The sequence below is a fragment of the Dipodomys spectabilis genome, unplaced genomic scaffold (assembly GCF_019054845.1).
Source record: "Dipodomys spectabilis isolate Male_0828 unplaced genomic scaffold, ASM1905484v1 ptg000002l, whole genome shotgun sequence".
NCBI classification, from domain to species: domain Eukaryota; kingdom Metazoa; phylum Chordata; class Mammalia; order Rodentia; family Heteromyidae; genus Dipodomys; species Dipodomys spectabilis.
Window position 1 is genome coordinate 12,829,530 of NW_024870679.1, and position 22,566 is coordinate 12,852,095.

Sequence of the window (22,566 nt, forward strand, 5' to 3'; positions counted from 1 at the left end):
CTGTACAGAGGACTGTTCGGTATTTTCACAATTAGAAAAAAAACTTTTCAAGAACAAAACAGAAATTGAAGAAGTTCTTCACCATTAGACATAAATGAAGAAAGATCCAGAGGGACAAATTATTACTAAATAATAGCATACAACTATAGAAAACATAGTTCTCACTTGGAAAGATAAATCTATGGGAAACAGAATATTGTATTATTATGGTAGTTCCTAATCTCTTTTAGCCCTGCTACAAGAGTTAAAAGACAAAAATAAACACTAAAAACACAGAACAGTGAAGCTACAACATAAAGAGAAATAGTCTTGATATCAGTAACACAGTATACAGAGAGGAAAGTATATGTGTATCTTCTGTATATCACTGAAATTTAGTCATAACTCAAAATAGACTATTATATAAGTGTTCATGCAAGCCTTATGGTAACCAAAAATTAGAAAACAGTGGTTATAAAAATAAAATACATTTAAACAATCAAAGGATATCAATGCAAAGAAAACATTTACCACAAAACAAAACTGCAGAAGGAAAAGAGTAACAAGAGGACAGCAAAGCAGAAAGAAAACAATTAGCAAAATGGAAGCAGTAAGCATTCTTATCAATAATTATTTTGAGTATAAATGGATTCTTCTCTTTGTTATGCTCACATACACATACATTAGAGCTAATAAATAATGATAGTAAGAAACATCAGGTAAACATGCAAACCATTTTTTCTCAGATAGAAAACTGTAAAAAAAAAATGAAGTAAACCATACCATTTGCAATAGCATCATATTTTTGTCAGACAATAAGATTTTATAGGATAACTACCTGAGGTTACTAATCAGCTGACAGTTGGAGTTTGAGGTAGAGTTCAGATGGAGAATGATTGCATGGGTTTGAATTAATGCCATTTAATTTCCTATCCTTATTCTAAGCTCAGGTTACAAGCAGCATTTTAGCAGCAATGTGAATGTAGTTTTTAAGGAAATGGATAAAATGAGATCCATTACTTGCTAAAAAATTTTCTGTAGCTTCTGATCTTTTCAGAAAATTTCCTTACCAGTAGTGATTTTTCAAAAAGGAGAAATGAGATCTGATTTTATAATTGTGATTACTAGGCCTAGGTCTTTCCTTTATGGAAGCAGCTAATCCAAATTAATTTCTACTTTGTAAGTTTTCTCCCCTAGTTGAGTGTTTCTTCAGAGGGGAAAGTAACTGAGCTGGAATTAATTAATGCATTAATCCTTGTGTGTGAATTAATCTACCCATAAGTAGCAGCACAATGTTATTATTTGCCTTAAAATAATTTCACAATATATGCTTCTAGAGCAGCTATCCCCAAGACAGAGTTTGTTCTGGTTATATCATAATGAAATTTAAATGAAATGAGTAAGTAAGAGCCATTTGATGATTTTTAGATTGGATGGGATATGGAGTGGTTATATTTTCTCTTCAATCAAATACAACACTACTGATTATCTTGCTTATAGTAGTAATTTTCTTACTTTTAAAAAATGTCATTCTTTCCAAGCAAATTAGGGAAAATACAATGGAATTCATATTTAAAACAAATTACTTTCCACAATGTCATAATCATTATGTATGCAAATGTTTTAGCTAAGATTTTGTGACCTAGCCATGCATGCTAGTGGTAAAAAGGAACAATGTCGTGGTAATAGAAGAGGGCACTATACTTTTGGACTTTATTAATAGTTACTTCCATTCTCAAAGCCATTGAGATTATCATTCTACTTTTGATAAGATTCCTCAGTGTGTGTTCTGTGTCTATGCGTTCAATCTAGCCAAGTTAGAAGACTCGGGTACTGATAGTTAGGACATTAGTACTTCAGGAAAGCTGTTTACATAAGACAGAGGTAGCTTGGAATACTGTAGTGGATGCTGGCTTTAATATAAAAAGAATAAGCATCGAACAGGTCTTGCTGTACCATTTAGCTACTCACCTTTGCCCACAGCAGGAATCTGTTTACTTTCTTTGAACTTCATTTTCCTCATAATTATTAGGAGAAAATTGCCTGCTTTGAAGATTGATTTACAGAGACAGAATAAATACCAAATACCTACTACTAGATCACTTGTGCCTAGGCCCATATCTTAATGATCTCAAGGATAATTTAACTGTCTTATTTTGTGGGTAGGCTTTCACATTTAGGCAATGTCTTGGTGCTTGTCAAAAATAAGACTCGGGCTGGGAAGGTAGCTCAGTGGTAGAGTGCTTGCCTTGCATGCATGAGACCCTGGGTTCGATTCCTCAGCTCCACATAAGTAGAAAAAGCTGGAAGTGGCGCTGTGGCTCAAGTGGTAGAGTGCTAGCCTTGAGCTGAATAGCTGAGGGACAGTGCCCAGGCACAGAGTTCAGGCCCTACGACCGACAGAAAAAAAAATAATAATAATAATAAATAAGACTCAGCATATTAGGACACATTGAAAGTACCTTTGAGGGTATTTATCGAGCTTAGATACACCCTGTTGAATGAGGTAGACAACTAATGCAATCAACCACACTCACATCTCAGTTTTGAAGTGGGCAGACCATCCACATGATCAAAGCAGTGATTCTCAGCCGTGAATACACATGCAGTTCCTTGGAGAAGTGTGTAAGTATACTACTGTTAGAGTCTCACTCCAAGAGATTCTAATGGAATTTGGCTAAAGGATATTTGAGGTTGACATTAGAATTTTTAAAACATTTCGAATATTTAAAAAGTGAATGCACAGGACTGCTAACACACCAACCGTTGGGTGATGGTTGGACTAACGAGAAGATATTAAAGTAGACTCTGTTCTGTTATGAAAATAGAACCATGGAACCTGTTGAAATTGTTTTGGGGAAGGAGAAAGGGAAAAGGAAGAGTGCTGAAGGGGGTGTGATTGCTTGCAATATATTATCAACGCAGGTAGAACATAGCAATGAAATTCCCCAACTTCTATAATAAGGTAAGCTATACAATGGAACTATAGAAGACATATATTTTACATAGTACTTAATAACCCAGAACAGTTACTTACCATTCCCACTAGATGGCTCTTTGGAGAGGTTTTATGTTGGAATGATGGAATACTATTTGTATGCATTTTTCATATACACAATCATGGAGCAATACATTCTTGTATATCTGGAATGAAGTTAATTACCATCACATATATGGAGGGTGATCACTGTAGTGAAAACTGATGCAAGAAAAAGATGCTAAGTACTGAAGGTCAATGTTCTAATACATGCAATAAATATTTTGACCATCTTTCTGCCAAGCCTTATTGTAGGTGCTAAAATTAAATTAAGACGGAGACATATATTTGAAAGCAAACAAGTACAGATTATGATAAGAAAACAACTTTGTTTGGGGAACAAGAGTAATTTTCTATTGGAGGTGACAGCTGGAATGGTTCTTGAAGGCTTAATTGGAATTTTTTAAGCATTAAAATCTAGCAGAAAATATTATTCCTGGCCAAAAGAAGCACATTGAAATGAATAAATAAATCAATGTTGTTATGCTTGGGAAATCACAGGCAGTTCAACAAAATGGAGCAAAAGAGTGTCAAGAAGCAATCGGTGATGAGATTATAAAAGGTAGTGAAGGGGAATGTCCAAATCAGAATTTCAATTTGTAGAATACTAAGGATTTTGAGTTTTAGTCTATAGGTAATTAGGGATCATGAAGAAATTTGTAGATGAAAATTCCATGGGAAAAATTTAATGTAACCTATATAAATTTGAGAACTCTCAGCATCAGAACCATTGAGTTAATTTTTAGAAATTATACTCAAAGCAACTAAAATCTTAGTTCTTCAAAAATTACTAAGTGGAAAACAAAACTTAAAAGAAAATATTATCTTTTAAGATATTTTTCTCAATTGCAATGGCTCATAGGTATGCCGAAGACTTCTTAATTAGAAATATTATTCCTTACTTTTATACTCTAAAGCTTGGACATCTTTCTCTGAATCTCCAGTTTTACCATTAGTATCTCAGTGCTTTATTACTTTAGCCTTTTTTATCCCTTGAAGTCCTTGTGCATGCTAAACAGGTGTTTTACCTCTAAGCTACATTTCTATTCCTTGACTCTCTTTCCTTTGGGTTTTTTAAAATCATATATATTGAACAAACAAAGTGCCTGAGAAGAAATTACGGAAACATTTTATTTCTGAGGGGTAAATTAATAACATTATCCAGCAATACAAAAAGTATTCTTTGTTGTGTCTTTGTAGCTAACTTACAGATACTCACTTGGCCTTCTTTGGCTTTAGGGGTTTTGTTGGTGGTGTTTTGTTTCATTCATCTTTGACTATTCTGGTTTTACATATTGTAATATAATAACCTAATGGAAAAGGCTGATTGAGAACAGTCTGTAGTAGGCTAAATGGGTTATTTAACTTGACTCTCATGAGTTTTGGAATAGTGTTTATTTTCATGAATTGTTTTAGACAAGAGATTGACAAAGTTCAGCACACTAACCTATGAAATAGAAAAGAGATCCCAAAATAACTTGTATATGGTCAGCTGATTTTCAAGAAAGACAACCAAGAATATGCAATTGGGAAAGGAGTTCCTTTAGCAAATAATGTTGGGGAAAGCAGGATATCTATATACTTGAATACTTAACCTCATTCTTCAAGGAGGCAATCAAAAATTCATATGGAACAATAAAAGACCCCGAATAGCAAAAAAACAATCATCAACAGAAAAAAACCAGTGCTGGAGGAATATCAATACCAAATTTTAAACTCTGCTACAAAGCCATAGTAATAAAAACATCTTGGTACTGGCACAAGAAGAGACCTCAGGACCAATGGAATAGAATTAAAAACCAGAAGTGAACCCACAGACCTATACCCACCTAATCTTCAATAAGGGAACTTAAAGAAACAGAATGAAAGAAAGACAGCCTCTTCAGTAAATGGTGCTGGCAAAATTTGTTAACTACTTGTAGAAAAATATATCAACCTGCACCAGAATCAACTCCAAATGGATCAAAGAGCTCAGTCAAAGCAGACACCCTGAAAACATTACAGGACGAAGTAAGAGAAACCCTAGGTCTCCTTCGGACGGGACAAAATTTTCTTAATAAAGACCCAGAAAAACAACAAATCAAAGAAAGGTTGGACAAATGGGATTGCATGAAATTGCAGAGCTTCTGCATGGCAAAGGACATAGCTAGCAAGATCAATAGAAAGCCCATGGATTGGGAGAAGATCTTCACTAGCCATACAATGGACAAGGGTCTCATATCTAAAATATACTTGGAACTCAAAAAATTAAATCCCCCAACAACAAATCCTCAAAAAACAACTGCCCAGAGCCAGGCGCTGGTGGCTCACGTCTGTAATCCTAGCTACTCAGGAGGCTGAGATCTGAGGATCGCGGTTCAAAGCCAGCCCAGGCAGGAGAGACCGTGAGACTCCTATCTCCAATAAACCACCAGAAAACCGGAAGTGGCGCTGTAGCTCAAGTGGTAGAGCGCTGGCCTTGAGCTGAAGAGCTGAGGGACAGCGCCCAAGCCCAGAGTTCAAGCCCCACAACTGACAAAAAAAAACAACTGCCCAGTAAATAAGTGGGCTAAAGACTTAAAGAGAAACTTCTCTGAAGAGGAAAGAAGGATGGCCAATAGACACATGAAGAAATGTTCAAGCTCCCTAGCCATAAAAGAAATGCAAATCAAAACAACATTGAGATACCACCTCACCCCAGTTAGAATGGCTAGAATCAAGAACCCTAATAGCAACAGATGCTGGAGGGGATGTGGACAGACAGGAACCTTACTATACTGTTGGTGGGAGTGTAAACTTGTGTAAACTTTCCAACCACTTTGGAAAGCAGTATGGAGGTTCCTCAAAAGACTGCACATGGAGCTCCCCTATGACCCAGCAATCCCACTTTTGGACATTTACCCAAATGATCACAAACAAGACCATCCTAAAGCTACCAGCACAACTATGTTTATTGCAGCCTTATTTACTATAGCTAAGATATGGAACCAACCCAGATGCCCCTCAGTAGATGAATGGATCAAGAAAATGTGGTATATATACACAATGGAATTCTATGCCTCCATCAGAAAGAATGACATTTCCCCATTTGTTAGGAAATGGAAAGACTTGGAAAAAATTCTATTAAGTAAGCCAGGCCCAAAGAAACATAGGTCCCATGGTTTCCCTTATATGCATAACTAGTATATGTCTGAGTCAAGCAGAAAAGGTCAGATAAGTTGATGTTAAGTGAAATGAACCCCAAGATAAGGACACAAGTGGTTTTTTCTTTCTTGCTATTATTGTTTCTAACGTATTTATAAGGTACCACATGATTTTTTGTTGCTTTCTATGTCCCTTCCCCACAGTATAAGCCTTCTTTTCACTGTATTTGGTGTTGATATAATTTGGGGAAGGGAAGGGAAAAAACAAATTGTTTAAATAGGGATACAGGTGGACCCATTGCAACAATGAGATGTATAAGACGTTATGTTGAAAAATGAACTTTACAATTTAGGCAGGGGTGGGGTGGGTAGGGAGGAATGTAGTTGTGGAGATGGGAGGGAAGGGAAGGTAGGGAAAAAACAAAGGACAAAGGAGGAGGCAACAATGCTTGATAAGAAATGTACTCATTACCTTGCTCATGTGATTGTAACCCCTCTGTACAGTATTTTCACAATAAAAAACTTATTTTAAAAAAATTTGAATACTTATACCACAAACAAAGGCCAATTCAAAACAAATTACCTTTTTAAATGTAGCAACAGAAGATTTTAAACTACTAGTGAACAGTCTAGGTTGAAAAGTACATGACATTATTTTGACAATAATTCCAATTCGTCCCTAAAAGTACAGGGGACAAAAGCAAAGCTAAGCAAACTGAAAAGCTGCACAGCAATGGAAACAATCAGTGGGGTACAGAGAGAGCCAGCAAAGTGGGAGAAAATATTTGCAACCCATATTTTCAATACGATGTTGGTATCCACTAGAGCTAAGAAATTCAGATGCTGAGATATTGAGAGGAAAACAGACCAAATTAAAAGTCCAAAAAGGATCTGATTAGGCCTCTTCAGAAAGAAGACATATAATTGGCCAATAGGTACATGGAGGAAAATGCCTGACATTACTGATCATTAAAAAAAAATCAAGGGGCTGGGAAGGTGGCTCAGTGGTAGAGCGCTTGCCTTGTAAGCCTGAGGCCCTGGGTTTGATTCCTCAGCACCATATAAGCAAAAAGAAAAAAGTCGGAAGTGGTGCTGTGGCTCAAGTGGTAGAGCACTAGCCTTGAGCTGAAGAGCTGAGGGACAGCGCCCAGCCCAGAGTTCAGGCCCCATAACCGGACCCCCCAAAAAAATCAAATTAAAATTACTATGAGATATCAAGTGACTGTTACCATAAAGGTGAAAGGTAACAAATGTTGCTGAAGGTGAGAAGAACAGCCACTGTACATTGTGAGGTATGCAAATTAATACCATGATGGAAAAGTTCATGGGATTGGTCAAAAATTTAAAAATAAAATCACTATGTGATATAATAATTCTACTCCTGGATAGTATTCCACCGTAAAGATATAAAATCCTTATGTCAAAGGGATGCCATATCCCTATTTTTTATAGAAACTGTATTTCAATAGCCAAGTGATAAAATCACCAAGTGACTATCAGTTGATAACTGGACAAAGGAAATATGGTATAAATACACAACGGATTGCTATTCGGCATTCAAAGAAAGAAATTCTGTCATCTGTGACAAGTTGGGATAAAACTGGAAAAAATTATGCCAGGTGAAACACACTAGGCACACAGAGAAAGCCACTGAATATTTTCAGATCTGAAGTGGGAAATAACCAAACGTAGAGGATAGAGAGTTAGGGACCAGGCTAGGCACAGAGGGAATGGGAAGTGAGAGCCAAATAATGTAGAATCTTGACAGGATAAATACAGTTTTGAAAATTATTTTACAGTGTACTTATGTCATTAATGGTAAAATATTCGCCAGTCAAGTCCTAGCCACTCAGGAATCTCAGATCTGAGGATCACAAAGCCAGCCAGGGCAGGAAAGTTCATGAGACTACTGTCTCCAATTAACCATCTGAAAACTGGAAGTGCACTGTGGCTCAAGTGGTAGAGCCTTGAGCTGAAGAGCTGAGGAACAGTGCCCAGGCCCAGAGTTCAAGCCCCATGACTGACCAAGAAAAAAACAAAATATTCTACATTGTCCAAACTGCTAAAAATGTCAAATGTTCTTACTACAAGAAAGTATTATTTGTAGTGACTGACATTGTTAACTAGTTGGATCTCATTGTTCCTCACTGTATTCATAAATTATTCCATCACTTGTACCCTATAAATACACACAATTATAAACATCTAATTTATGATAACTGGGAAGGGTAAGTAATTTCTAATGTTTAATATAAATGTTTCATATAAATGGATTTGTGATCATTTGAAAATATGAATATTTCAACGAGCAAAAATTTAAAAATTAAGGTTATTCTAAAACCTGTATTCTGGGCAATAAATCTGGTTAATATACTGATATATTCCATTTGTGGTAGAAGGATAAACAGAGACATATGGCAAATTGATATGGATGTGAATATTTACCGAAAACTTTGCATTTACATATAGTGTTACCTCACTCCTTTTCACAGAGTGTGTGATAAACACTCATTCATGTCAAAACATTCTTTGCTTACGTGTCATTTCTGATGCTAACAGAGCAATCCTTCTTACCGTAGAATTCTTAAGGAGCTCATCTCTGTTGTTCAACATCTAGGCTGTTTTCTTCTCTGTTATTTAGTAACACAAGTGGATCGCTGGAAAAATAGTATTGTTTGAAGCTGAGGATCTGGATAGCATATATTCTGGAAGAGTGCACAAGGAGATACGCTTTAATATTTGAACAGGGGACTAGAGCAGTGTTCACATCCAAAGATGGTGAACTTTTCTGGAGATCTCCGTGTGTTGGCTGGCCATTGGGATTTGGGAGGAACTAGACATTGTAGTAAGAGATGAAACCTGAGATGCTCCAGTCCCCAGAGCCAGAGGGCAAGAGGGAGCCTGCTTCCACTCTCAGAAGTTACACTGTAGGCCTAGGGTTACTAGGAAGCTGGGGAAAAAAAAACAGCACCACATTGTGGTGAAGATTCAGGAATTTAAACACAAACAAGGCCAGGAGTCTGCCTGCCAAATTTGAGGACCAGAGATTTCATCATACACACCTCCAAATCAGTGGCATTTTTGGTACATAAAAATATGAATTTTAGCTGGGTGCTGGTGCCTCAGGCCTGTAATCCTAGTTATTCAGGGAGCTGAGATATGAGGATCACAGGTAGGAAAGCCAGCCGGGTAGGAAAAGCCGTGAAACTCTTATCTCCAATAAACAACCAGAAAACTGGAAGTGGTGCTATGGCTCAAATAGTAGAGCACTGGCCTTGAGCTGAAGAGCTGAGGGACAGTGCCCAGGCCCAGAGTTCAAGCCCCATGACCGGCTGTGTATGTCTATATATGTATGTACATATATATATATTTACATACATATATATATACATATATATAATGAAAGCTGTACCTCCCATTAGAAAGAGTTTTTTAATATGTACACATTTACATTTTATTATTTACTGTTAGCTAGGGTGTGTATGTTCTTTTTTGTTTTGCTACTGAAGGGGAATCTTTCAAAGTTCATCCATTTTTTTCCTTTCTAAATGTTAAAGCCAGTAGACATGCATACAGGAGCACACATGTCCATTGAAATCAAACACATAGGTGCCCAATGTTGCTTCTAAGATTCTGCACATAACAAAGGTACTTGTGAATGCACGCGGGCACATGTATACGCGTGCACACACACACACATACACATACACATATGTGCACGCGTGCATACTGCTCTATCTTCTTTATATTATACATTGCAACTCTTGTCCTTGTCAACACTTCTAATAGTATCATAATTCCGTGTGAGGACATAAAGTAGACACAGTTACACTGCTCAATTCTCAGCAATGGTTTTTGAGGATATAGCTCAGTGGTAACGAATTTGCCTGCCATATGTGAAACCATGGAAGGGGAAGGGGAAGAGGAAGGGAGGGAGGAGCTTTGAAATTCAAATAGATCTCTGACAGAAAAAATCCCTGCCAAAACTGAAGCCCAGATCTCACCAGACACCTTTTAGCATGACCAATAATAAAACACAATAACCTTTTAATCGGCAAGTATGGTGCCTTTTTATTTACTCAGTGAACTTTGCTTTGCATTATAAATGGTGGAGGCATAGAAACCATTTCTATGCAAGTCATGGAAACATTTATCTACACAAGACACACATAGAATTAAAGTTCTGCTCAAATAACTTTTCTTTTGAGTGATGCTTCACAAGAGAAAGGAACTCTACTTTTGAATTAACTAGCCCTGTCCATTCAGTAGCTACTTTGGCTGAGAAAATTCATCCAATTTATACATTCCAATATTCTTTGTCTCTCAGAGAGAAAGAGAGGAGAGGAAGGGAGGAGGGCAGGAGAGTGAGAAAGAGAGAGGGAGGGAAACAGGAAAGAAGGGAGAGAGAGACAGAAAGAGACAACACTGAGTAATCACCTACTGTGTTTTAGTGTGCTAGGTACTGTGTTTCCAGTCTATTATTTCAATAGTCCTCTGAGATAATATTACTACAGTAATTATTTAACAAAGCTAAGTATATAGATCTGAGTGTTGATGGAAAACTTTAACATGAATTCAATACCTGTCTGGTTTTTATAAAGGCAAACTCCCCTAATACGTATGCGTGTACTATGCTCTATCCACATTAGGTATCTGGCTGTGGCTTATGATCTTCTGAATGTCCCAGTACCCCTCTGAGGTAGAAAATTAAGCAACTAGCATTCCAATTGCTACATTGAAAACTTTAGAGGAGAAAAGGCAGAGGCATGACAGGAGACTTTGCTGAAATCACATCAACAGTAGTGAGATTACAGGAAATTGAATTTCTCCTGACTTGCTGTTGCTCATATCTCTGAGCACTAAGACATTTTTATAAATTAAGTACAAAGAGTCTGGGTTAATGGAACCCGAGTGATAAATTCTAAAACCATTCCCTTTTGTGTTTGAGGCTCAGTATGTTTTAAATAGAGTTGTTTGTTTGTTTAATTGATTTTATTGCTGTTAATACTCTCTATACGGCCTTTTAAATTAGAAAAAAGGATGATAATTATATATGAATTTGGTTCATCGCTAAGTGACTTTGGGCCAGTTTTTACTGAGGAAACAAGCCGATGTCATTTATATTAATGCAAATGCTGTATTGAATAGATGGGTGTAAAAGAGTATGTGGACAATGCAGATGGAAAACAAGAGCAATTATTGACCGTGTGTTTCCTTACAGTCCCAATATGGAGCTTCCGTGTCTGTCAAGCCAGAACTACCCCTCTTTTATACTCCCGTTGATCTGGTGGACATCAGCGTGGAGATGGCAGGACTCAAGTTCATGAATCCCTTTGGTCTTGCTAGTGCAACTCCGGCCACAAGCTCAGCGATGATCCGAAGAGCTTTTGAAGCTGGATGGGGTTTTGCCATCACCAAAACTTTCTCTCTTGATAAGGTAAGAAGATATTCTGAAAGTTGTGCTTCCATGTTTCACATATATTTTAAGAAGCACATATATCATAAGAAGCACATAATGGAACCGGTTTTGTTTTTCCAAGTATTAGCTCTTAAATTCTTGATATTAAGCCAGACACTTTATTTTATTTTTATTCTTATTTTTTTTTGTTGGTGATGGGACTTGAACTCAATGCCTGGTCACCATTCCTGAGCCTCTTTGAGCTCAAGGCTAGTGTTCTACCTCTTGAGACACAGCACCACGGCCAGTTTTTGAGTGGTTAATTGGACATCAGAGTCTCACAGGGACTATTCTGCCTGGGCTGGCTTCGAACCACAATCCTCAAATCTCAGCCTGCTGAGTAGCGACAATTATGATAGTGAGCGATTGGCCAAGCCATAGATTTTAATTTCTTTTCATTCCATTGGTCCTGCGGCTAGAAGATTAAGACATATACTTTTCATTTTGTTTTTGTCTAGAAATCATCAAAAATTTAAATACTACAAAGGTTTATTTGATAATCGCAAACACCTGGCATTTCTGCATTTGTTCAATTTAATTTGAAATAATACCTAAAACTGTGGCTATTAACTATATGCTATATGCTCTTAACTATACATACAGTGGTATTTAGATAAATTTATATTATATATAAGTGACATAGACATATATCTTTAAACATTGCTTTCAAAATACTTTTGAAATCTTTCAAAATCCTACCTTCTAACTTTTGGACACACACAATATAAGATTACATTCTACCATCTCCATGTTAGGCAATGCAGTCTGGAAGTATTTTATCTAATTGTAACTTAGTACCAATTGATTGGCTTTACTGTCCCAGCTCCTCCCTATTCTCCTAGGCTTTGTGAAAAACTATTCTGTACTCAAATTCTGTGAGAACATCTTTGTTTTCCCTCCCACATATGGTTTTACTCATGTCATTACTTGGGTACCTAGCTCATTTCAAGTAACGTAATGATCTTCAGTTCCACCTACATTGTTTTGTTGCAGATTACAAGATGTCATCTTCTCCTGTGGAGGGATAGTATTCTGTTGTATGAGTGTACCATTTTTTCCTTATCCATTGAGTAGTTCATATCCTTTAGATGCTTCAATTGCTGACCTCTTGTGATTGGTTCTCCAATATTTAAACATGGGACTTTGTGTGTCTCTACAACATGTTTGTTTCATTTCTTTTGAACAAATACCCACTAGTAGGATTGCTGGATTATATAGCGCTGTAATTTTAGTTTTATAATTGACATTTATTGAGTAATTTTTGGATTGTGTAAATTAGGATGTAGCTTTAATATACAGTTAAATTGATAGTGGAGTTTTTTACACAAGATCCTGGGATCCTAGACATTTCAAAAAGAACCTCAACTATATTTTTTGATATAGGTAATAAGATTCTCCATGAATTTTTGAAAATCAGGGCCCCCCAATAAAAAATGTATGCCCTAAGGTTCATGTGATTTTGCACTTAGATGAGAAGTATCAAACTTACTAGGAAGCGCAGGTTCAGAGTAATTCTTTTAAGGCACACAGACACATAGATGCATATTTTCAAACCTGGGTGACTTATACAATACAAATTGGCATCTTCATGATCTTAACTTGTTTTTATGCCAGTTCTGGAGCTTGAACTTTGGGCCTCAGAGCTGTCCCTGAGATTTTTTTGCTCAAGGATAGCATTCTACCTCTTGAACCACCATTCCAATACTAGCTTTTTGGTGATTAATTAGATATAAGAGTCGCATAGACTTTCCTAGTTGGGCTGGCTTTGAACCATGGTCCTCAGATCCCAGCTTCTGAGTAGCTAGGATTATGGGCAAGAGCCACTGGCACTAGATCTTTATGTGGTTTTTTAAAATAGAAAACACCAGCAGAATTTAATATTTCTCATACTATTATCTGATAAAATTTGGAAGCCAAGCCTCTTGATACATTTAGTACTAACTAGTTAGTAATAATTAATGTAAGTCTGGTGACTAAGGAAGAAGTATCATTATTTAAATCAGCCTTATCCTTAGGCAAAGAAAATAATAGAGAACAAACATGTCCCATTAAGCACATTCTCTCCTTCTTTCTTCTTTTACTAGGATCAATAGCTGGCATTATTATGGCTAAAACATTACAGCTGTCTCATTCTGACAGTTTTACAAGATGTTATGTGTGAATGTGGTCAAGAATATCTAGAGAGTTCTCAAAAGTTAGAAAAATCAGCCCAAGGGGGAAATATACTCCTTGAAGATTTTTATATTTAAATATCAAAAGAGTTCATTCCTTCCAATATATTGAATATGAAAAGAGACTTCTTTTACATGAAGTATAAAAATAAATAGAAAAGACTGCATTCAGCTTAAGAATACCACCAATCAATTGCTTGCAGTCTTGTAGAATAGTAGTGATATATTTTCTTTATTTCAACTCATCCTTCAAGAATTAAAGGGAAGCTCTAATCATATGTTGATACAACCTCTGACAGCATGTAATGACTATATTAGTTATGCTATTAAAAATACATATATGTAAACAGAAATAGGGAGCTAATCAGGTTTAAGTAAAGAATTATGGCAAAAAGCTATTGCTACAAATGTGTTGTTTGTTTTGCTTGCAACATTGAATTCTGATGAATTAGAAACAGCATTCTTCCCTCTGTTGGTGATACACATGGATTAGTCAGACTAAGTCTTTCAATAACCTGGGAACAGTTAACTTTGCTAGCATCACCAGCAGAAAGAACTATGAAAGCTAACTTCCTTCTAAACCTCCAGTCTGAATTGGATTTGTCCATTCATAAGTCTGTGATGCTAGTTCCAAGGGGGAGTTACAAACAAATGCAAATTAAACTTGTGTGTGAAATATAATGTTGGGGATGAAATAGTGTGCAAAGACTATTGTGTAGATTGCAATAACGCGATGATACCACTTTGCACTTTCATAATGCCATTTTCAAAACCATTACTTCCTACATACAAGTGGGTAGAATATCTATCTGCCTCACAGACAAACACATTTTGTGCTCTTTACATTGTCCCTACTTAGTAATTATGCTGGTTATGAATGTATAATTACATCTTATGAGTATCTTTACTTTCTTGTTGCAAAAACATTGCTGTATGCAACATTTGAACTCATAAGTTTCTACAGCCTTCTACAAACACATAATTGAAATATATATACTATACATTTGTGTGACATTACAGCACACCCATCGAGACTAGCCTTATTATAATTTATTATGCCAATTCAAGGATCTGTTTAAAATGTATTAAAATTATGAATCTTGACATTTGAAGTTTGGATGCTCTTAATATAACAAAGGTTAGATGACAGAGTTTTGTTATCACATGAAATATTAATATTTCACAATACAGTTGTGATGAAGTACAATTTTCCGAGCCTGCATATGATAAAGAAATTAAATGCTTACCAAGGGAGTTCAGTAAAAATTAGAGCTCAGCCTGAACATCTGCCGGAAATTTTATTATCCTGTCCTACTGACTGTGTGGCTCCCTTGTTTTTTCTAGATTGACAGCTGAATATTGCACTGATTTCTGCAGCAATTGCATTTAGGTGAACTTTGTTTCCCTTTTTCCTTATTTTTTGGGGGGGTTTAGAACATGCTTTTGATTTTCATCCTATTTTTTTTATACTTGTGACATTTGTAGATGCCAGATTGAGGTCTAATACCCTGTAGCAATGATAGACCATTGACTTACAGTGAAATGCCATTTGATATCTCAGTAAACAGAAATATTATTATTCTTTACTGTGCAGTCTGTATAAAAGCTGTATGTGCTTTCTTTAGGGAGGCAAATGATCAGATTTTTAATGTCAAATATGAAATGATGTGTGTTTGCCTTTGTGTTAAATAACATCAAGCATGGCTTTTATTAACTATATTCTTCCTTCCCAAATCAGTATTCCTTAGAGTATCCCCAAATAACTACATATTTCTTATTTAGATTTGACTTATCTTCTATAAGGGAAATAAATTATATTCACAATAAAATTAGAAAATTCTCTTTATAAATACATGCTAGGTTGAAGTTTACAGAAAAAAAAAAGAGAACTCAACATGCCAAGTTTGATTAAAGCTGAATTATCATAATGACCCTGAGAAATGCTTTCTTCAGCTGAGGCTTGAAGTGGTCTGAACTTCAAATAAAATCACCTCTTGATCTATAGTCACTTTACATTGTTAGAAGTGAGATAAAAACATTTTGTTTACATTTACCATCCTCATAAATATTGTCCTCTTAGTGAGCTACCTATACCATCTCATGAATGTGTATGTATATACATATATATTCATAAAACTCGTAATTGATTTTTAGTAAAAAAATTTGTGAACACATTTTGTTTTAGTTTCACATGATTAGTTAAGTAGGTAAAGGCAGAGATGTCTTGTTGGAGGTAAAATGCTGAACATTAAAAAATCAAAAAAATATTTAAGGTCCTTCATAATTTTTTGGAGTCAAAGTATCCATTGTAGCTATTTCTGTAAAATATCCCCTCATACTGTATTGAACAATCGTTCATTTATAGGGAGCATTTAATAAATACTTTAGAAATATTTTGGGGGTAAATTAATACATGGATTTTTTTTTTACATCAGCTTATAAAGGAGATTTTCCCCCTGCCCATATGAATGGATAAGTAACACATAAAACAGTTTTGCATTTTGATCTCCATCAAAGGAGAAAAGGCCAATTTAAAATTTCTCATCTCCTAACTTGTTTCCTGTGTTACATCTGCATCTGACTAAGACTGAGTGTGACATGTGTGGATTATATGTTAAGGCCTAGATTGTTAAACAGGCCTTGAAAATGCACAAGATTATTGAGAAAAGACAGTGCAGATTGCATAAAATTAAAGACCTAGAAATGGTCTGTCAATATCCTGACAAAAGAAATGTAGCCTAATTTTGAATGCTTTTTTGGCAAAGAATATTGGTGGGTAAGGCAGTATTGTCCAGGCTAGCTATAGAAAGATCTATTTTAAAAATATGGTCCTATTTATTGACCACCAAATTAGCCTTTATATAAGCCACAGCCACATTTTATGTATAATACTCCCCTCAGAGTCATCACAGAATATATTAGTACAACTTATTAATATAAATGAGTTGTTTTTTTTTAAATAACATGTTTCTTCCCCACCCCACCCCCAAATAAATATCCCCAGAGAAAGGCCAGCAAGAATGGAGAGGCTCTGCAATGTACAGAAAGGCAGCTTTGGCTTGGATCACTCTGCTCTCTAAGCAAAACAGCTTTGCAATCGCTGGTTGGACATGATGTTTAGTACTGTAGGCTGTTGTTGTCATAGTTACGGTTATTATGTATTTTTTCATTACTATTTATTGAGTATTCAGAAGGTACAGACTAAATACTTTTAAGAAGTTATTTTACTGCATCTCAACAACATTCCTCCATGACATATGGCATTTTTCCCCCCAGATGAATGGTCTGAACAAGGTACAGGACTTACCAGGGACTTAATGCAATCATTAATTATGTTTACTCACAAACATGTACACTGGCGATTTGGACTGAATTCATAGGGACAGATCTTGTGTTTCACAAGGTGTCTGTGGGAATTCTGCATACTTTTGCAGGTGGTTTGTGGAGGCCTGGGACCTGGCAAGGTGTTCTCACTGATGAATCTGCAGCCTGGGGGGGGGGGGGAACGCCTCTCTGTGTCTCTTCCCAATCTCTCTTTGTCCCCTGGTGTCTCAGCATCAAGCAGGCTGGTTTGGGCTTGTTTACAAGGTGGCAGTGTTCAGGAGATGGAGAGCAGAAAGGCCAGGAGAGACAGACTCTAGAGCAAGCACCATCATTTCTGTGATACTCTCTTGACTGAAGCAGCTTAGGAGGTCAGTTTGGGTTCAAGAAGTAGGTAAGTGCTGTCAATGTATTGATGAAAGGGATTACGGAAGTGTATAACAAGGGGATGTAGATACAGATTATGGTCCCTTTGCCAGCAGTCCTAACTTATTCTCCAGTAGTAGTAATCTCCACATGTCTATAGGTGAACTGTACCCCCTCTTTTCAAGGTACCTGGTATGTCATCTAATCATGACATTAGGCTCAGGGGCCTGGATCATTTCATCTACATTAGTCCAAATGTGATTGAGATTACTCAAATGCAGCTTTTCTTTTTCCAGGATTCTGTGAAATAGAAATACAAATTTTCTATTTCTCCTATACCCAACCTAAAACGATACGGTCAAGAAACCCACATGAGACCTAGTCCTTTAGAAATGAGAAATAGAGGCTATTTAGCAATGCTGAAATTCAGTTTGGCACATGTTTTCAGTGCCTCTTAACTCCAGGGATAGGGAATGATTCTAAAGTAGGGCCTAGTTGTGCTTTCTATTTGTGGTTTGTGAATTCATTGGTCTACTACTGATTCTTCCCTCTGGGCAGCTGTCTCTAGCTTCTTCTCATGAATGGGCAGTGATGGGCCATGTTGACAGCTAAGTAGTTTCATCATGAGATTCCTGACCATTGAAAGATAAGGCCACCTGTTATGTTTACTTGTAATTATCTCTTTTAGTCCTCACTCATGGTGATGTACTCATAAAACTCTTACTTCTTAAAATATCTGGTAAGGACTGGCAACCTCCCACACCCATAAAAGTTTCCACAGTTCTTTCAATCTTGGATATGCCTTTCTACTGAGGTATAGTGTCCTTGAGAATCTTAGAATTCCACTTGCCTGTGTGAGAACTTCTACCATGGCCTTAAATCTTTCTAAAGTCTATCCATCTATATATGTATGTATGTATGTATAGATAGATAGATATAGATAGATAGATACACATACATATAGACATGCATATATAAACTACAAGTGCATACATATATTCAACTATACATGTATACATACATACCTGTGTGTGATTATGTGTGCATATATATGGGTAGGGGTTTTGTACTGACCCTTTGGTTTGTCTTTTGTTTTTGAATTCAGGTCTGGTCTTTCTAATTTTTCCCATATTACCTTGAACATGAAACCTTCCTGCCTTGGGTTGGGATTATAGCCATACACTATTTCACCCAGCCTACCATAATAGTCATGATAGGGCCTTTACTCTAGGCTCTATTGAAAACCTTTTTTTTTCCATGTAGGAGAAACTAATCATAAACAATACTTTTATTTTCTACCTACGTGTGTTTGGGAGTGGGAAGGAGAGACTGTTGATTTGCTTAAGCTTCGCTTAGCAAACTAAATATGTCTTTAGCTCTATTCTTCCAGTGCTTTATATATTTGGGTAGAATTACTTGACAGACACTTCCAATATTCTGCCCAGCGAATCCCTCAGTCAGATTGCCAAATGCATGATGTGCAGTTTCTATTTGTTGAGTTACCTCCACCAATATTCTTGTCAATTGTTCTGTCACCACATAATACAGGCTCCTTCTTTTCCTAGCCCCAGTGAGATGTTTCTTATCTTCTAGGCAATTTAAGCCTCTAGTAACTTTAAGCCGCTATTATAAGCAGAACATTCGTCCAACCCTCACTAACAGCCTTCTCTTGCTTTTGCAACCTGCTTACCATGTCGAAGACAATGCCACCTAACATAAAAGAGTTACTCTACATATCAAGCTATCCCATCATTTGAACCCCTGTTCAATGCAGCAGCAAGTCATGTACCCTTGTTTCTGTAGTTGAAAGAAGTGGTCAAGGCTCAGTTGGGTGAGCTTGCTATCGATCCACTGAAATAGTTGCATTGGCTTGATCACCTGCTTGGAGGTAGGCTGATGGCTGGTCTGATGGCTTCATTCACCTGTCTGATAGTTATCAAACTCAATGAGCTTTAATTCTACGTGGTCAGATCTTGACATTACTCTGAGCTTCTTCACCAGGAAGTAATGGTTCCGAAGGCAAAGAAGGAAGTTGTGAACATATTTGAGGCAAAGACTTTGCAGTTGCACAATCTAACTTTATTCCAGTATTCTATTGCCACGGGGTCAGATCAGATTGACAGAACATGAGAATGGTTCTTCTTTCCCAGAGACTGAAAGCTCTCATATTAGGGTTTGAACAGAGGTCTATGGGATGCATAGCTCTTTCTATTATAGCAAGATTTTCTTCCTAATTTTTCCTTTGGATATCTCACTTACTCATCTCTAAAATGAGAGCTGTTGATGTGCATGTTCTGCAGAGAACTAGAGTAGAATTGAAGCAGGTGCACTGGGGGCTTCCTTCCTGCTAGCAGTGTGACACCACTTATGCTTATATTTCTACTGAGAAATACAAATTACACAGATGTTTTAAAGAAGAGGAGTATGTGCACTGTGTTAAATCTTGCTGAAAATCCATTGTCATTCAATGCCAATTCCTCTATTTCTCCTTTTCTCTAGCTTACACGGGCCCTCTTTCTATCTTCCAGTATGGCACCTATGACCCCATTTGGGAGTTCTTTGGCTTTGGTATTTGCTCTTCCTGGAAGAGATCTTTATATGACTGGATCTTGCTTCTCTTTTGGTTCTCAGATCAATAGGACCTCAAATAAGTCTTTGTTAAGCACTTAAAATTCAGTCTTCATACCTTTCCTGTGTTGTTTCCTTCTTCATTGCCCTTTGCATAAAGACCCAGTGTCTTGACAATTTGGTTCCTTGTTTATCTTCTTGGTTGAGACACTTTAAGTGGGTTCCCTATGAAAAGGGATATTGTCTTTGTCAAAATTTCATGCCCAATGCCAAGAACAAGGTCTGGCAGAAAGGGAGGACTCACTAAACACTTGTTAGATGGATGAATAATTATAGAATTCTAATTTGAACCACAATTCCACATGACAGCTCTTCAGTTACTTGGAGACAGCTTTTATGTCCCATCTATGAGCCTTCTATTTTCTCTTTCTAAATAGTCCTGTTTTCTTTCCCATAATAAAATTTGTAGAGTTTTTTTTTTTCCATGTGCGTTGTCTGTTCTCCCATGTGGATTTCAAGAAACTTGTTTCCAGCCACATTATCTTAATTGAGAGGAAGTAGTGTCTACATTTACTCAAATTGCACAAATTGCTCATACCTAGCAACCAGATAAGCATTGTGAAAAAAATATTTTCAAGATCATAATTTGAAAAATAATATTTAAAGCTTCAAATTTCATGAATACATTATATAATGTTTTTAAACCTGATTAACCTTTTTTTCAAATTACAAAACAGAATATCATATTTATTTCCATAACTCATTTTAGAAGGCTTTTTGGAAATGCAAAGTGTATATTTTCTAAATTACTAATCAAATTGATTGGTTTTGCTGTCATCAACAAAGTTCTATATTACTTCATTATGATAGTCTATGAAATAATGCCTGAATAATAAATATTGCATTTTCATTGCTATCATTCTAGTTTCACACATTTTCTGTAATTAATTTCTATTTATTTTGTAATGTTTTTCTCCTGATATATCCTTGTGCATTAACTAGAGGCTTATAATTATTTCATAAATTCAGTGTTAATTTACCTGGGAGGCTTTTGGCATGCACAAAACTAAAATCACTTCTATGTACTAATTTGATAGGCTAAGTTCTTTAAGAATTATTTAGATTAATTTTGTCAAAATTTCTAAACCTCACTTTCAAATTATAAAGAATGTGTTCCTTGTTTGTTTATCTATAAATCTATCTAGAATAGAGCTGGTGCTTGAGCTTGAAATCAGGGCCAGAACACTGTCTCTTAGAGCACTAATGCTCTACCACTTAAGCCATACTTCCCTTTCTAGAGTTTTGCTGGTTAAGTGAAGATAAGAATCTCTTAGACTTTCCTGTACAAGCTGGCTTTGGGCTAGGATTGTCAGTTCACAGCCTTCTAAGTAACCAGGATTAGCAGTGTGTGCCATTGTCACCCCACCAAAAATGAGTTTATTTTTAATAAACCCATTTTATAATTCACACACACTACTGCTCATGGATTCAAGTGTTTATGAACACCTATTAGGCTCTTTTGTGAGGTAATCTTTGTCCCTTCAACAACAAAAGAATGTTTGTAGATACTTGTACATGTGCTTATACTCTCACTCAATAGTATGTGCCTATCCAATATTGAAGCAAAAGTCTTGCAACCTTGCAAGTTAGAATGCAATTATAACACTGTTATGTCCCCCCCCAAAGTTCTAAATTAACCTCTGTCAGTGCTCCATATTTGTTAGGTGCAATGTCTGTTAAATAGAAAATATAAATTAAGATATTTGTAAATACAAGTTAAGGTAATAAATATATTTCTACAATAATGTAAAAATCATTTAATTATAGACAGTGATCATTTCAACCATATCCATTATTGAAGGCTCTTCAAATGGCTCCAAATCATTTTTTTAACATTTTACTTCAAATTTAGGCTCATTGACTATAAGGCAGACTAATCAATTTTCCAATATAATTACATCTTCACCTCTTTTCCATTTCAGGCTGTGATTTCACACTTGTTAATTAGTTAATCATTTTGGTAGAGTGGACAAGGTGAGATTCAAATAGAGTTTTTAATAATATAAATTGACGTGTACAATTTTGATCTGGGTTAGCTGGTTAGATGAACCTATCCTGTCATGGAAAATACCTCTTATTGAGTTCCTCTTTCTATTTTTTTTTCTTTTTAAAGAACTAGTGACAAGTTTAGTGGAAAATTCTCATAATTATAGAAAGTAGAAATTTCCTTAGAGTCATATTGTTTGTTCTCATTTTGTCTCCCATAAGTCCTTTGTAGATTTTAAATTCCATTACATAAAAAAATCTCCATATTCTGGCTTTGGGTAGAATGAACACACTTCTACTTCTTTACCTTTGCTTTCCTTATTTCTTCTTGACAAAATCTTACTCATCCCTCCTATGGGAGTGGGTGGAGAGGATGCTCTTTATTTTTCTGTTGAAAAATTTAATATATAAAATGTAACTGTCAAATTTTTACTAAAGGCCTATATTGGCTGTTTCCTTGCAAAGTTTATTCTATTTTAGCAAAACTTCAGTTCATGT

At 36.1% G+C, this 22,566-nt stretch overlaps 1 protein-coding gene across 1 annotated transcript in view; it reads left to right on the forward strand.

The window, feature by feature from the left end:
* Nucleotides 1–22,566, forward strand: part of Dpyd (dihydropyrimidine dehydrogenase) — a 715,003-nt gene that overhangs the window by 354,191 nt on the left and 338,246 nt on the right. The window contains exon 13 of the mRNA XM_042677821.1: nt 11,360–11,575. Within this exon, the coding sequence (XP_042533755.1) occupies nt 11,360–11,575 (216 nt within the window). The remainder of the gene's footprint in view (nt 1–11,359; nt 11,576–22,566) is intronic.